Here is a 15,104-nt window from a genome sequence, read left to right as displayed (position 1 = left end):
CCCACCCTTTCATGTAAATATAATGATAATGTATAAGATATATGATTCTACATCATTATAGAATTTACAAAGCCACTTTACTTGTATCATGGGATACAACAGGAGAGACACCTAGTACACTGGATAACAGATATGACTGAAATGTCATTCATTTGAAGGCCATGGCCTCAGGAATGAAGATACAATATATGCTGCTAATATGCAAGTCAGAATCTGAATTGTTAAACCTGGTATCTCAGGCCAAAATGTATGTAAGATTAGTTTTTGCAAATATACGTATTTCTTAATATTTCTTCCAGTGCTGTAGAATAGTAAGCAGTTCTCAATATTGGAGCCATGTTTAGAACATAAACAATAAGTAACTGTTTACCCATCTCTGTATTTCTTTTACTTACTCTCACATTTACACTCCCATTTACACTTGCCAAGCTGGCAGTTTAACTGTACAACTGTCCTGTGTGTGTCGTCAGGCTTCTCCAGCTGTGCCAGCGCACCATGGCTCTCCCTGTGGGTCGAGGCCTCTTCACACTGTTTTCATACCATCCAGTGCCAACTGAGCCCCTGCCCGTGCCCAAGCTCAACCTGACTGGTATGCCTAGCCACAAACCAGCAAGTTCTTTCCATGTATTAATACAGCAGAACTAGTGGAATTGGTGGAATGGAAAAACATCTGTGTGATCCTTCTGTTAAGTCACATGAGGCAGTCAGTGAAATACTTAAGGCTGGCAGAACACATTTATTCCAGTATTTTCTATGCAGCTTGGACCGTAAAGGTTCAGAAATGTTGCTATACTAAGGGTGTTCTGGGCAGTCTGAGCTCTCATGCTCTCTCAAGTTTAAATTGTGCTTTAGCAGGCACACTTTCTGCTTTTTGATGTCCACAGATAATAACCCTCTTCCTCTGTCGTGTGGTTTAAAGAGCTACACAATTAGAGAACAGTTCTCCAAGACCAGGCATCTGCTCTCATTTTCTAGGTAAACAAAATATGTTGAATAAGGTAGTGCTAGAACTACAGAGGGGAAAAAGACAACTTCAGTGGTCAAATAAGATGTATCTTTCAGGCCTGTGCTGATGGTTAGTTATACATTTATCACAATATTTAACACACATCATGGAAGATTCCAAATGTTGTTGTTACCATTGTATTTGAAATGCAGCTGGCCATGCTTTCTGGGTGGGAGGGATGGCATTACTCTGCTCCCTTGTCAGTGAAAGTGACACAAGTCAATCCTGGTCATCTGTGAGTTTATGTATATGGAAGAGGGTTGATAGAGCTTTTTTAGCAAGTGTTTACACCACTCTGTGATGCAGTATGAGTAGCAGTTCAAAAGGATGCGGTTGGCTGGCTTCACGTGTCTTGGAAGAGGCACATTATCCTTCAATCTACTATTTGGTAGCTGTCATATGATAGGGGGTGGCAGGTGATCAAATTGGGGACGTGAAAAAAAAGTAGCACCGAAGACAAAGAAATGTATGGTATTTAAATATTTGTGTCTCCCTCCTTCCATTGTTCTTGAACACTATCACATGTCATACACTGTCTTCTTCACATTCTGTGCAAACATCTTTCCCAATTCAGTGTTCTGATTCTCCCATTATTTTGTTCATTGGGAAGGAGTTTTGTGAAAGTTTTTAAAAACGTCTTTCTCCTTCACTTCATCTGGCAGGGCGAGCTCCACCCAGGAACACCACCGTGGACCTGAACAGTGGCAATGTTGATGTGCCACCCAACATGGCAAGCTGGCCCAGCTTTCACAACGGTGTGGCAGCAGGCTTGAAGATTGCACCGGCATCACGTGTTGAATCGGCCTGGATCGCCTACAACAAACCCAAGAGCACCGAGCTAGCCAACGAGTATGCTGGCTTCCTAATGGCGCTCGGCCTTAATGGCCACCTCACCAAACTTGCCACGCTTAACATCCACGACTATCTAACTAAGGTAAACGAATTATAAACGAAAATTTTATGATTTTAACTCCAGGTTACAGATCTCTACAGCAGTTATTACTATAAAACACCAGTAGAGGTTCAAATCTTCTAATATTCAAAGATTCTGATTACAATGACCATAATAAGAGTAAAGTAACCATTGTTAGTCAATAATTGTGATTAAAGCATAATTTATATGATTATATTTAGGTGGTACAATGTGACATGACTGAAGCGTCTAACTAAATGTCTAACTAAGGCAGGTGCCTGGCAGAACAGGAGGACTTGCCATTGATTATCTATAACTGATATTTTTATTGGAATGACTGAAGTGTATTGGTTATAATAATTAGGGTAGGATTCTTGAAATTGAATATTTATTGAATTTCACAGTGAAAATAAGGCATGGATACTGGAAATATGCCATGAAAAATAGCTTAAATTTTAAATCAGTAGCACATTGTGTTACTGCTTATTTGACCACAGTTTTATTTATTTTCTTCTTAGCCCTAATGTTTTATATCTTTAATATTAATCAGTTAGAATTTGAGAAAACACATTGCAAAAGTAGTGAAATTTTTTCTCCCAACCGCTTCCATACACTCACTGGCTATTTTATTTTTTTAAGTAAACTTACTATAGTTGCATTTTGTAATAGAGGGTAATGACTTTAGCACATCTGTTGTTATGCACGTTTATTATCTCCCGTCTACTCCATCCATCAATAAATACTCGCCACAACAGGACCACTGCTAATCAGATATTTGGGGTCTGACCAATCGCACCCCAGCAGTGGTACTGACATGGCACATGTGCAAGTCTACCAACTACCACTACCATATTAGTGACACTGCTAAGGATGGGCCACCACCCAAAGAATATCTGGTGGTCCATTGATAGATGAGATAGACAAGTCATAAATTCATTACCTAGCAACTGAAAGGTTAATTAGGCTAACGTAATTTAACTCAAAAATGTGATGAGCTAATAATAATATGCATTAATATAGGCTATAAAATAAACGAGTACTTGAGTCATTGTGAGGGGTGACTTTATGCAGTCAAAGTCTATATTACTCTCCTGATCATATCTCTGGTGATGAAGCGTTACAGTTTATATCCTGAATGTTTTTATTTCTGTAAAGCTGCTTTGTAACCATGCCCATTGTTAAAAGTGCTATACAAATAAAATAATATTGTATTGAATTGAATTATATTTGTAGGCTCGACAAAAAGGCAGAAACCTTTTGGACACCATTTCAGTTATGAGCTGTGGTGTTTTCTCTGCCAGGCCACCGTGAATGAAAAATCTGCTTTACCCGAGTGCCTGGACTAGCGATTTGTCCACCTCTGTATTATAGTAACCAATGGGCAATTTAGTAGGTTTACCTCATACTCTGTAAGAGTAGATACAAGGTAGGTGTACCTAATAAAGTGACCACTGAGTGTATATCCACAATTTTGCACATTGTTCTAAATTGACTTGTACAGGTCAATTTTTTTTTTATTCCAAACCCTGATATACATTTTCTAAATTGTTGACTAAATTGGTTACTTTCTTTTTTAATGTTTTTTCTTTACATATAACAAAAAAGATCAACCCTTTAGGGGTTGTAAGAAATACACAAATATATTGTAAGAAAATTATTACTGTAGTCCAGCAGGATGACTAATTTCAGTTCTCTCTTTTCAGATTTAGGCTCAGTAGAGATTTAAGAGCTATTGTAAAAGACATTTAAACAGGAGACGAGAGGTAGCTTCCCTGTTAAAAGGGGTAGTTCAGCTTGAAATGATCGTAGCTGGCCCCTCCTGGTTTCATGCTGTGCTTGCTGTATTGCTTTTATGATTTGACATTTAAATCTGTTTTTCCTAAGTCTCAGTGTAATTCTCTCCAGTTTTGGAGTTACACGCTCTAATTGTCTTTTTCTGACTTCTGCTCTCATCCTGTTGTTTTTCTCACATGAAAGACGAACCTAAAGCACAGTTTCACTATGACGCTGCATAGCTTTCTCATTTCCAGTCAGGCCAGGCTCTATCACTACTTTTGGTGGTTACAATGCATATGTACAATCTGTGGCTCCATCTTTATACTGCGTATTTACACTGGCCCTTTACCACATCGAGAATAGAGGCCTGGGCTTTCTAGAATATCATAGTACTCAATTACGAGAAGCCAGCAAAAAACATCCTGCTTTATACACATTCATTTGAAAAGTGAATGAATGAATGAACAGTCTGTTTTTGTCCTTGTCTTTTGAACATTGAAATTTGCTTTGTAAATCACACACAAGCATATCTCTCCTAGTTCTGAGGTACTCTCTAGCTATATCATTTCTATACTGAATAATACTAATTTCTAATGAATCCAGAAAAAAAAAAAAAACTCTAGTGCAGCAGCACAGGCTCACCAAATTTGGGCAGTTGAAGATTGGAAAAACACTGCCTGGTTAAACTCACTGAGATCACATTTGTCCCCATTCTGATGTTCAGTGTGAACATTAACTGAAGTTTTGATCTGCATGATTTTATGCAGTGCACTGCTGCCACATGCAGAGTTAGGTGTATAGGTGTTCCTGTTTTATTGGCCAGCGAGTGTAAATTTGCACAGACCAACATATGAATTGACCGTACCCTTATAGATGTATGTCTGTCCTGTGTTAAAGGGTAAATAGTTAACAAATAATTACCAATGTTTGAGATTTGAAGAATTTTTTTTTCTCCTTTCCTCCTCAGGGCCATGAGATGACGAGCATAGGCCTCTTGTTGGGTGTTTCAGCAGCTAAGCTGGGAACCATGGACATGTCAGTCACACGCCTGCTGAGCATCCATGTGCCCGCCCTGCTGCCACCCACTTCTACAGAGCTGGACGTGCCACACAGCGTGCAGGTGGCCGCCGTGGTGGGCATCGGCCTTGTGTACCAGGGGACTGGACACCGGCACAATGCAGAGGTGCTGCTTGCAGAGATAGGTCAGTACATGATGGGATCAGTGTGTATGAATGTTATATGGATGTGAATGTGGGTGATGGTGGCCAGAGGTAAGATCTGTTTAAAGGTGAGACGCAAGAGTTGTTTTTGTGGGAGTGTAGATGATAGTGATAGAATAAGGTCAGTATATAGGTTGGTTGTGAGAGGCACCTATGTGTGTGCATGCTCCGTAAGTTTGTGCGATATCATTTTTACTGAGATATTATAATCTGATTACTCAGATCATATTATTTTTACCATACCTTCCAACCTTTATGCATTTTGTGTAAGACTGCTGTAATTTCACATCAGAGTATTTTAGTACGAGCTATCACTCAAAAATATGCCAAAATAGCAGTCGTTTTCTCCTCAAATAAATGATGCCGACATGCACGTCACCTAGAAGTCGAGCCCGTCATCCCATCCCATGTGCTCTCGACTGGACTCACAGGGTAATAGATCAGCAATGAAAATGTCAGCCATGTGGACGTTGGACAACCAGTTTGTAAAGTAATTGTTTTGTCACTTAAAAAGCCACCATCCACCTGAGTTCCAAGCTGGAAATGCTTGCTTCCTGTCTTCTGTTTTGGACAATTAAATCGTTAATTTTTTTAAAATGGTAAATCATGAGCAGGGAAAAATCAATGTCACACAAGCACAATGCTCATTTAATGGGTTGGACGTGAGCATGCTTAACAAATGTGTGTGTATGTGTGTGTCTCCACACAGGCCGTCCTCCCGGCCCTGAAATGGAGTACTGCACAGACAGAGAGTCCTACTCTCTAGCCGCAGGCCTGGCACTTGGCATGGTTTGCCTTGGGGTGAGTGTGCAAGTGCTGCCAAATTATGCTGAGAATGTTTTCTTTCATGCAGACTTTTATTTCCTTGGAAGTCACCTGATATGCCAGTTTATTAGCACACTTATGTGTATTAGCAATTCTCACGGTCACCTGACAACATCCTTCCTGCTTGTTATCATTCAAGCTGCTAACACAGCCAAATCTCTCTCACTTCAAGAATAACTCTCATGTGGTTTTGTATACTGGAGACACTCCCTTTCACATTCCAAAAGCTTCATATCATTTTTTGCATGCCACTGTGAGCCAGTACATGTATACCTTATGATCTTATCTCTCCCTCTCTCTCTCTTTTTTTTTTTTTTTTTTTCTTTTTTTTTTTTTCATTCAAAATCTGATTTTAAAGCTTTGTTTTAGGAGAAATTTAAAGACTCTGCATAGTTTCAACAATTTGTGGTTCTCAAATCATAATAGTAAAGTATTAGTTATGTCTTATAATTCTCACTAATAGATAAGTTATTAAACTTCCCCCAAATAGACAAGGACACTATTAAATAGCCAGAATTATAATTAATTAAATGAAACTTAAGGTTCCCATTTCTGTCAGACAGTATTTGTATGGAAGACAAGTTCAAACAAAAGTGCCTTTTTATGTTCTCAGAGCATTGTGTTACAGATTAACAAGCATTATGTGAGCATATGTGCAATCTGTGTGTGAGAATGAAAGCTGTGTTTTTCCCATGCCGACTAAGCCTCTCTACCTGTAGCATGGCAGTAACCTGATCGGCATGACGGACCTGAATGTACCGGAGCAGCTTTACCAGTACATGGTGGGAGGACACCGACGCACACACACCGGCATTAACAGAGAGAAGCACAAATCCCCAAGCTACCAGATTAAGGTTTCAACGAAAACAGAGAAAGCTATATAAACTACTACATATTATTGAGGACAGAATTAAGTCAGTGTGTTAGATGTCACCTTTGGGAAATCTGATATGCCATAAAACTATTAATTATTAATTATAGGAAGGTGACACAATCAATGTGGATGTGACCTGCCCTGGTGCCACCTTGGCGCTTGCCATGATCTATCTAAAAACCAACAATAGGCAAGGGTCTTTTTTTTCTTGCTCCTTTTTCTCTTCCTGTCTAGCTTGTTTTTTCTCCCTAGTTCAAAACAATTCCTTTTAAAGCACAGTCTCACAGTCAGTGATTGTGTGATGTCACCTGTATCTCTCTCTCTCTTTCAGGTCTATAGCTGATTGGTTGAAAGCCCCAGACACCATGTTCCTGCTGGACTTCATCAAACCTGAATTTCTGCTGCTGAGGGTGAGGGGAAGAGAACGAATGAGAGGGAACGAGTGATGGATAGATTATGCCTCTAAAGTTTACAGTGACCTTTGAGTACCTTAGCACTTCCCATTACATATTACAATTGTCTGACCCAGTATCGCATTTGTGCTATGTCTCCGTATCTGATTACAACTCACTATTTTCTAAAGAATTCTATTAAAAGATGCAACACTGCAGTGGCAGTACAATAATTACATTATTTGCTTAGGGAATTGTCTGTTAAGAAATAAATTTAGCTAAATATAGCTACAGTTGAAGCTAAAAGTTTACATACACCTCGGCTAAAGATATTTAATCTCAGTTTTTCACAACTCCACACATTTCAATTAGGAGTTAATGGAGAGTGCAGTTGTGGCTGTATTTAGAGCCAGTGTGTTTTTGCCCTTGATACAATGGGAAAATCCTAAGAGAGCCCTATATCGTCATGGCCTGAAAGGCTGCCAGGAAAAGAAGAAGCCCTACTCTAAAAGTTAAAAAAGCCAGACTGAAGTGAAGGTCATCACCAGCCTTTTGGTGGCATCTTCTCTGGTCAAACAAAAAAAATTGGACTGTCTGGCCATAATGATGATAATGTGAGAGCTATATATGGGGCTAAAGGCATGAGACTTTTAATATGAAGAAAACCAGCCGAACCGTGAAGCGTGGTGGTGGCAGCATCATGTTGTGTGGGTGTTTTGCTGGAAAAGGGACTGGTGCATTTCAGAAAATAGACTCACCGAAAGTCTGTGAAATTACCTTTTATGGTAATTAAGTAGATATTCTAATTGACTTAACGCAGGGAACGTATGGTAACATCAAATGTGTATGTAAACTTGTGGCCTCAATTGTAACTATTTTTCATCAAACAGTTCACTATCTCCTTTTAAAGTTTTAACTGGAATCAGACATGCACATCTTGTACAAACATGTACCATGTCTGAACAGGATATAGGAAGAAGGGAGGGAAAGATGACAGCAGAAGCAGTGAGTGGGGGGTGACTGAATCTCAGTGCTTGTTTTGTGTCTCCAGACTCTGGCCAGATGCCTCATCATGTGGGATGAGATACTGCCTAATGAGGAATGGGTGACTAGCAATGTGCCTCAGGTACAAAATCAACAATTTCACTGACACACACAAACACTACACAAGCACTTTCCCCTTCAGTATTGCATTCCTACTCCATCTGGCTCTCTTGTATAAAAAAAAAAAAAAAAAAAAAAAAAAAAAAAAATTTAATTACGTGTTTCACATCAACTCATTGTAACTTCCTCTTGCTTTGTTAAGGGGTCACTAAGATATTTTGCAATGCAAGTTTTGCAAGTCACACTTTGAAAGGCAAAGCTGTGTTAAGCCATATTTTTTTGCTGCAATCCAAGGAAGCCAAAGAACATTGTGTAACTAACAGGTTACTTCCATGTGTTGCAGAGTCTGCTGCAAACAAGTGATGTAAACATTCAGCATCTGTTGATAATTTTTTTTTCCAGATGTTTTTGAGAATTAAGAATCAGCTTCTATTGCAGAATGCTGTGAGAAAAGACGTTGGAATTTGCTAGAGCTGCATTCTGGAAAGCAACAGGAAAAAAAACGGATGGATAGATTAGAAAATATAAATATATTTTACCAAAATAATGTGTCTGTGCTTTTATATAAGCTACATTCTAATCTTGCTTTGCTGGCTAAGGAGCCATTTTGACAAACACAGCAGTAAAAACAATCAGTCTGTGTAAAGATGTCAACACTTTACTAGCTAAGAGTGCCTTTCTCATGATTTGATAACGTATTTGGATAGTTGCATTAATAACAAGAAATTTAGCCAACAGAACAAAAGTGACTGAATGAATCAGTGATTATTTCCCTGCTGATGTATATGCCGGCAGAGTGGAGAAATGGCGACGAGGCTGAGGCTTGTGTTTAAATACTGCGAGTGACTCTTGAGTAATCTCAGGTGATGAGACAGAGACTAATGTGAATGATGCTAATGATAAAAGTGATAATCAGCATTTCTGATTGTAAACTGATAAATCTTAAAATCAAATCAATCAAATCTTTGGCAGTAATAATGTTTTTCCATAGGCACATTAGATTATCAATATAGAGGTAGTGCATTTGAAATGTAATCTTTAAATATATAATAGATTTTCTCTGACTTTTGGGAATGAACAGATTTCTAAAAATGCTAGAACTTCTGAAATGCTACATCTGGTTAAGATACGTGCAAAAGACGCACGTATTTCAGTTCAGGAATTCTGTATGAAATTTCAACATTGGAATATATGAAGGGTTTTCTCAGGCTACCACGCCATTACATGCCATTACATGCCATTACATACTTATTTTGTAGACCATACCTGATCGACTACTAAAGCAAATTTAAAGCATATGACTCACCTACACATTAAAATTCAATTAAACATTTAGAGTTGCAGATCTCCCGTAATGAGACTTTGAAATGTCATCAGCGATTGAGTACCTTTAAATCCAGTTTACAGTCCAGATCAAGATCCTTTTGGTTTCATTTGACCCCTGTGCCCTGCGGAGGATCTTGACATGGGTTTTTTAAATACTGAGCTTCACATAAGATATTTCCAAGACGTGTCCTAACATGAACACGACTGTATAATTGTGATTACTATACTAATATTTAAACTATATCAGCAATACTGTACTAATATTTAACTGGAAAGTGTGTTTTTGGCAGATCATCCAAGAGAACATTGGACTGCAGGAGGAAGCGCTAGTGTCTGAGGATCTGAACATGGAAACTTTGGTGTAAGTTCATGTTGTGACATTAAATGTCGGGCCAAGTGGTTGTTTTGTTTTTTTTTTTCCTTGATTGTAGTGCATCTTTCAGCAATTTTAAGAGGTCCATCAATGAAAGGTTTTTGCTTTCAGAATAAAATGTCTGTATTTCCAGTTTTGGGCTTCGGTTGCAAATCTACCATCATTGCATGCCTGACTTTATGCAGTCATTCTAAAGCCACATGTTCCTCTGCTCAGGCAAGCTCATGATTATATCATCGCTGGGGCCTGCATGGCTGTGGGCTTTAGATTTGCTGGTTCTGCAAATTCTGATGCCTTTGACTGTCTGGTAAGGGAAACTAAACTACATTGGAGTTTTAATTGCTTATTTAATTAAATTGCTTTAATAATTAAATGCTTTCAGTCAGTGACAACATGCTTCTTAGTATTTCTTGCTGTTCTCATTACTATATATAATTGTCCCCTGATTTTTTTCCACAGTATAAGTTTGCTCGAAACTTCATGAAGTCTCTCACTAGCACCACGTCTACAGCCACAGTTGTAAGTGGTATCTCAGAGAAAGAGAAATAAAATCACAAATTCACTCACTTCATGATGTACTGTTTTGTTGTCTGATCTCTCAGTGTTTTTTGTGGTATGTGCCTGACAGTCGGGGCAGTATAATCTGCAGACGTGTCTGAGCATGGTGCTTCTGGCCACTTCCATGGTCATGGCCGGCTCAGGGAACCTAAAGGTGCTTCAGCTCTGCCGTTTTCTGCACAAGCGTACGTTTGGTGAGATGAACTACGGATTCCATATGGCTCACCACATGGCCTTGGGCCTGCTCTTTCTTGGAGGAGGCAGGTCAGTGCATCTCAAAACTATAACACTGGGCTCTTTGAGTGATTCAAACATACTCGCATACGGTTTTATTGTATTGAGAAGCACATGATAAGGGCATTAATTAAATTAAGTAATGTTAGCTCTTCTGCTCTATTTTACTATTTTGACATTGGTTTTTATTTTGCATCCATGTTTATATGACTGATTGCTTGAATGTTAAGTGCTAAATTTCGATTTATGTTTTTTTGAGCCACAGAGTCACATGTCTTGGATATTTCAAAAACATTATTACTTCCTGCTATGCAAACCTAACTGTTAAAATGTATTTCATTATCTCACTTGCTACTGCAAGACTGTGAGGAAAGTCTGACCACATAATGTCTCTTGTGTAACAGAAAGTTGATCAGAAGCATCTTAGCGCAGAAATTCCTCAGAAAATCCTATCCTTCTCCTCCCCATATTACACACTGCCGGACTGACGCAGGTGTATAAGCAGTTGCCTGTGAATATTGCGCTTGTGTAAGGGTTCCGAAGGGGGAGAGAGTGAATGTCATCACTAACTGGGATGAACATACCACAAGGGCCTCTTTTCCCTCCTGAACCTGCTCAAGCACATTCATCAGTGCAGCTGTTATTTTTAACCGAAAGCTATTCAAAGGGCTCAAATTGCTTTTAAAACAAAACTCTGATCACTCATTAAACAATGAAGGACCGTTTCACTGTTTGGAACAATAATGCATCATGCGGCTTTGTTCACAGGTACACACTCAGCACCTCCAACTCCGCCATTGCTGCCCTTCTCTGTGCTCTTTATCCTCACTTCCCTGCTCATAGCACCGATAATAGGTAAATACACTACGGTCTCTCTTCTCTCATTGTTCTGCTGAATTTAGTGTTATTGCCATCTATTTTCTCTGAACCTCCACGTGTTGTCCATCATTTAAAAATATTGTGTTTGTTCTCAGTATAGTTTTAATATGGTTGGTCTTTGATGCATTTTGGACCAGTTTGTGTTTTCTTTGCTGGTTTCTTTCATGGGGAATGGTTAGAGCGTCAGATAAAGGTGTTTGTGTGGTGTTGTCTTTGTTTTTTCCCCTTTAGGTATCATCTCCAGGCCCTGCGTCACCTCTGTGTGCTGGCAGCTGAGCCTCGTTTGCTTGTGCCTGTGGACGTGGACACTCTGAAACCCTGCTACGCCCTGCTTGACGTCACCTACAAGGTACTACATACTGTGTGTACATAAACCGATCAGCCATAACATTAAATCCACTGACAGGTGAAATGAATAACATTGTTTATCTCCTTATAATGGCACCTGTCAAGGGGTGGGATATATCAGGCAGCAAGTGAACAGAGTTCACTTCTCAGAGTTAATGTGTTGGAAGCAGGAAAATGGGCAAGCGTAAGGATCTGAGTGACTTTGACAAGGGCCAAATTGTGATGGCTAGATGACTGGGTCAGAGCATCTCCAAAACGGCAGGTCTTATGGGGTGTTCCAGGTATGCAGTGGTTAGTACCTACCAAAAGTGCTCCAAGGAAGGACAACCGGTGAACCAGTGAAAGGGTCATGGGCACCCAAGGATCAGTGATGTGCATGGGGAGTGAAGGCTAGCCCATCTGGTCCGCTCCCACAGAAGAGCTAGTGTAGCACAAAGCATCATGTGGACAGCAGGGTGCGTGTGCGTCGCTTACCTGGGGAAGAGGGGGACCTACACAATATTACACAGGTGGTTTTAATGTTATTAATGTTATGGCCGATCGGTGTATATACTGCCTATTTTTCAGTGAAGTAGCTCCAGTCAGCCATAAGTGTTGACATTACTGTTGAATTTGTAACACTAAAGATAATGTAATTCTGTGGTGAGTAAAAGTGGTACTGCATCAGAATGTAAGATCCTGGCACTTCTGTCATACTGGTCAATGGGGGTGACTTTAAATTGCCTGATGGCACCTGAAGATTGGAAACACACTGTTAACTACAATTACTGAGACGCCCCCCACCTCTGTGTCTGATTACACACAGTTGCCGTGTAGATGAGCAACTCAGTGACTTGTACTGAGTGTGTGCTGGTTTTCAAGCATAAAAGCATACAGTTGTGTGTTTTAATAGGAAACACAGTGGTATGAGGAGACAACCGTGGAATTGATGGCTCCCACTATGCTCCCTGAACTTCATCTTCTGAAACAGGTAACAGCCAAAAGGAGTAAATTAAAACAAATGCCTAATCGATTAGTCAAAGAAAAATGATTGACTAGTTAATTTGTCTTCAAATGGCTAACTAGTTGAATAAACAGGTTGATTAGTAGAGGGATTTTGTTTCTAATAATTTGGTCAATGTGTTGTTTAGGTTAGTATTATGTCACTGTATTGCAATATTAGGTTTTACATCACATTTTACTTGAGCCTGTTACGTATGATCTGTGTGAGACGGCTATGTACAGCCTTCTGATGGTGTGATGAAAAGTAAGCCCTGTCTGGGTGAAATTTTTTTGTAAACTGCAAAAAGATACAAAATGCCCTTAAGTGACGTCACACCACTACTGCAGCCGACATCCCTAACCTAAATCAGACTAACTCCAACCACACATCAAAAATCTTGAGAAAAATGTGGTCTATTTGTCTTAACGACAATTTAGACGTTGTTATGCCCATGTTAAAAACAGGTGAAACGTGTGTGTTCACAGATTAAAGTGAAGGGTCCAAGATACTGGGAACTGAACATCGATCTGACCAAAGGAACTCAGCATCTGCAGTAAGTCTAAATAGAGTGCCGTATTGCAAGATGCTTGATGTCTAGTGTTTGTATACAACTGCAGACACTGAGCCCCATGTTTCTGCTCCAGGTCCATCCTTTCCAGAGACGGCGTTCTTTATGTGAAGCTGCGTGCTGGACAGCTGCCCTATAAGGATGATCCTCGGGGATGGAAAAGTCTGCTGGCTCCTAGTGTCAACAACAGAAACCCAGAAGTGCGCACTTTCAAGGTCTGTCTGTGTGGCTGATTAAAAAAAAAAAATTGCAGATCAAGGCACCGAACATACACTCGTTTGACTGAAACTTATAAATATTTACTGTAGCTTTAGATCCACTTTAGTTTTTATTGGGGTTTTTTGAAGCCACAAGGATTTACATCCAGGAGTTGTGTGACTCAAACAGCGCAAATGCATATATGAACCTGGGCTCCTAAATGAAATAGTAATTCTGTTTGCTCTAAGCAGAACCAACATTTTAGCGTTTGCATTTTTTTTTCCAAAACCAAACATTTTAGTTGTGATAGAATGAAAAATTCCATGTGCATGCTGTTTGTAGGCCTAGAAAATTATTTTGGAAAGGTTTGGAAAGCTATTCGACCCTGTGTTTGTACTGATATGTATACACACACACAGGCTATGGAATTTTACTGTTTGTACTCCAGCATATAACTATGAAATAGCCCATAATAATTTACTGGACAAGTCCAAATGCTAAGTTACATGTTATAAAAATGCATAGACAATCTAACTGGCTAAATGTCCATCCTTGATCTGGGTTAGCTAGGTAATCTGTGCAGCACAACAACAAACAGTCTCACTTACCTGTCTAATGCAAACTTTAACATATAACTTATGTTAAAGTATATGTATATAAGGTATATATTAAAGTATATGTTAAACTGAAGTTATGCAATGTCAGACTCTCACATAAGGTGTGATGTTTCAAAAACATTTGGGAGTTTGGAGGCAAGACTTGAATAATAAACTAGTGGGCTACATGAAAAAAAAGTTATTAAAACAGTAACTAAGATTTCAAATTAACGTTTCTGTTGGATTGGTTATGTTTTTGGTTGCATGACCTTTTTACTTTGTCACTGTCTCTCCTCTCTCTTTTCATCTATTCCCTGCAGCCTGAAGCCATTTCGACGTTCACGTCAGATGCTGCCTTGGTTTCCTTTGCAAAGTACTTCTGTGAAGCCTCTGAAAACATGAAGAATGTGAGTTAAGTGGAAAAAATGATGTTCGGTCAACTTTATGGATTAAAGCTGTACCTACTTTGCACTATATAGTGTGGAACAGTTTAGTTCAGCTAGAAAGCAGCAATGTGAAAATGTGGTTGAAGCAAAAATATTGGCTGACAGAAATTCTCTACTTGGTTATTCTAAGTAACTATAAGACTTTGTAAAGGCTTTCTATTTTTGCTCCACCCATCTTGATACACTGAGGTCAGGAAGTATTTGTTTCTTCTTATTGTGGTTTTCCTCTTATTTTTCTTGTGTATTGCAGTATTTGTTTATTTAACTTGGTTTTCTGTTTCACAGAAACAGGACACTGTGGCCTTATTCTCAGCTATTCTGTATGAATGTGTGACCCAGGAAAATCCGGAGATGCTGCCCACCCATATCTCAATTGATCAGGTAATTTTTTTTGTCATAACATAATAGTGTTATAAACTGAGAAGGCGAGGGTTCTCCTTTAAACCATGTTTTCCTTTAAACATTCTCATTTAAAATCTATCACTA

The 15,104-nt window shown here is 39.2% G+C and overlaps 1 protein-coding gene across 2 annotated transcripts in view; it reads left to right on the top strand.

Annotated features, from left to right (window-relative positions):
* anapc1 (anaphase promoting complex subunit 1) overlaps positions 1-15,104 on the top strand; it is a 44,098-nt gene that overhangs the window by 25,525 nt on the left and 3,469 nt on the right. Inside the window, exons 27-45 of one of the 2 annotated variants that reach the window (XM_034302838.2) lie at positions 471-589; positions 1,669-1,940; positions 4,663-4,897; positions 5,625-5,716; positions 6,460-6,594; positions 6,722-6,804; positions 6,946-7,024; positions 8,058-8,132; positions 9,727-9,797; positions 10,026-10,116; positions 10,269-10,328; positions 10,438-10,631; positions 11,370-11,456; positions 11,712-11,829; positions 12,721-12,798; positions 13,296-13,363; positions 13,455-13,593; positions 14,493-14,579; positions 14,910-14,999. In XM_034302838.2, the coding sequence (XP_034158729.2) occupies positions 471-589; positions 1,669-1,940; positions 4,663-4,897; positions 5,625-5,716; positions 6,460-6,594; positions 6,722-6,804; positions 6,946-7,024; positions 8,058-8,132; positions 9,727-9,797; positions 10,026-10,116; positions 10,269-10,328; positions 10,438-10,631; positions 11,370-11,456; positions 11,712-11,829; positions 12,721-12,798; positions 13,296-13,363; positions 13,455-13,593; positions 14,493-14,579; positions 14,910-14,999 (2,173 nt within the window). Of the gene's footprint in view, positions 1-470; positions 590-1,668; positions 1,941-4,662; positions 4,898-5,624; positions 5,717-6,459; positions 6,595-6,721; positions 6,805-6,945; positions 7,025-8,057; positions 8,133-9,726; positions 9,798-10,025; positions 10,117-10,268; positions 10,329-10,437; positions 10,632-11,369; positions 11,457-11,711; positions 11,830-12,720; positions 12,799-13,295; positions 13,364-13,454; positions 13,594-14,492; positions 14,580-14,903; positions 15,000-15,104 lie in introns of both variants that reach the window. The other variant, XM_026939278.3, reaches the window with a different exon arrangement.

The sequence above is a fragment of the Pangasianodon hypophthalmus genome, chromosome 3 (assembly GCF_027358585.1).
Source record: "Pangasianodon hypophthalmus isolate fPanHyp1 chromosome 3, fPanHyp1.pri, whole genome shotgun sequence".
NCBI classification, from domain to species: Eukaryota; Metazoa; Chordata; class Actinopteri; order Siluriformes; family Pangasiidae; genus Pangasianodon; species Pangasianodon hypophthalmus.
This window is presented reverse-complemented; position numbering and strand designations above follow the sequence as displayed.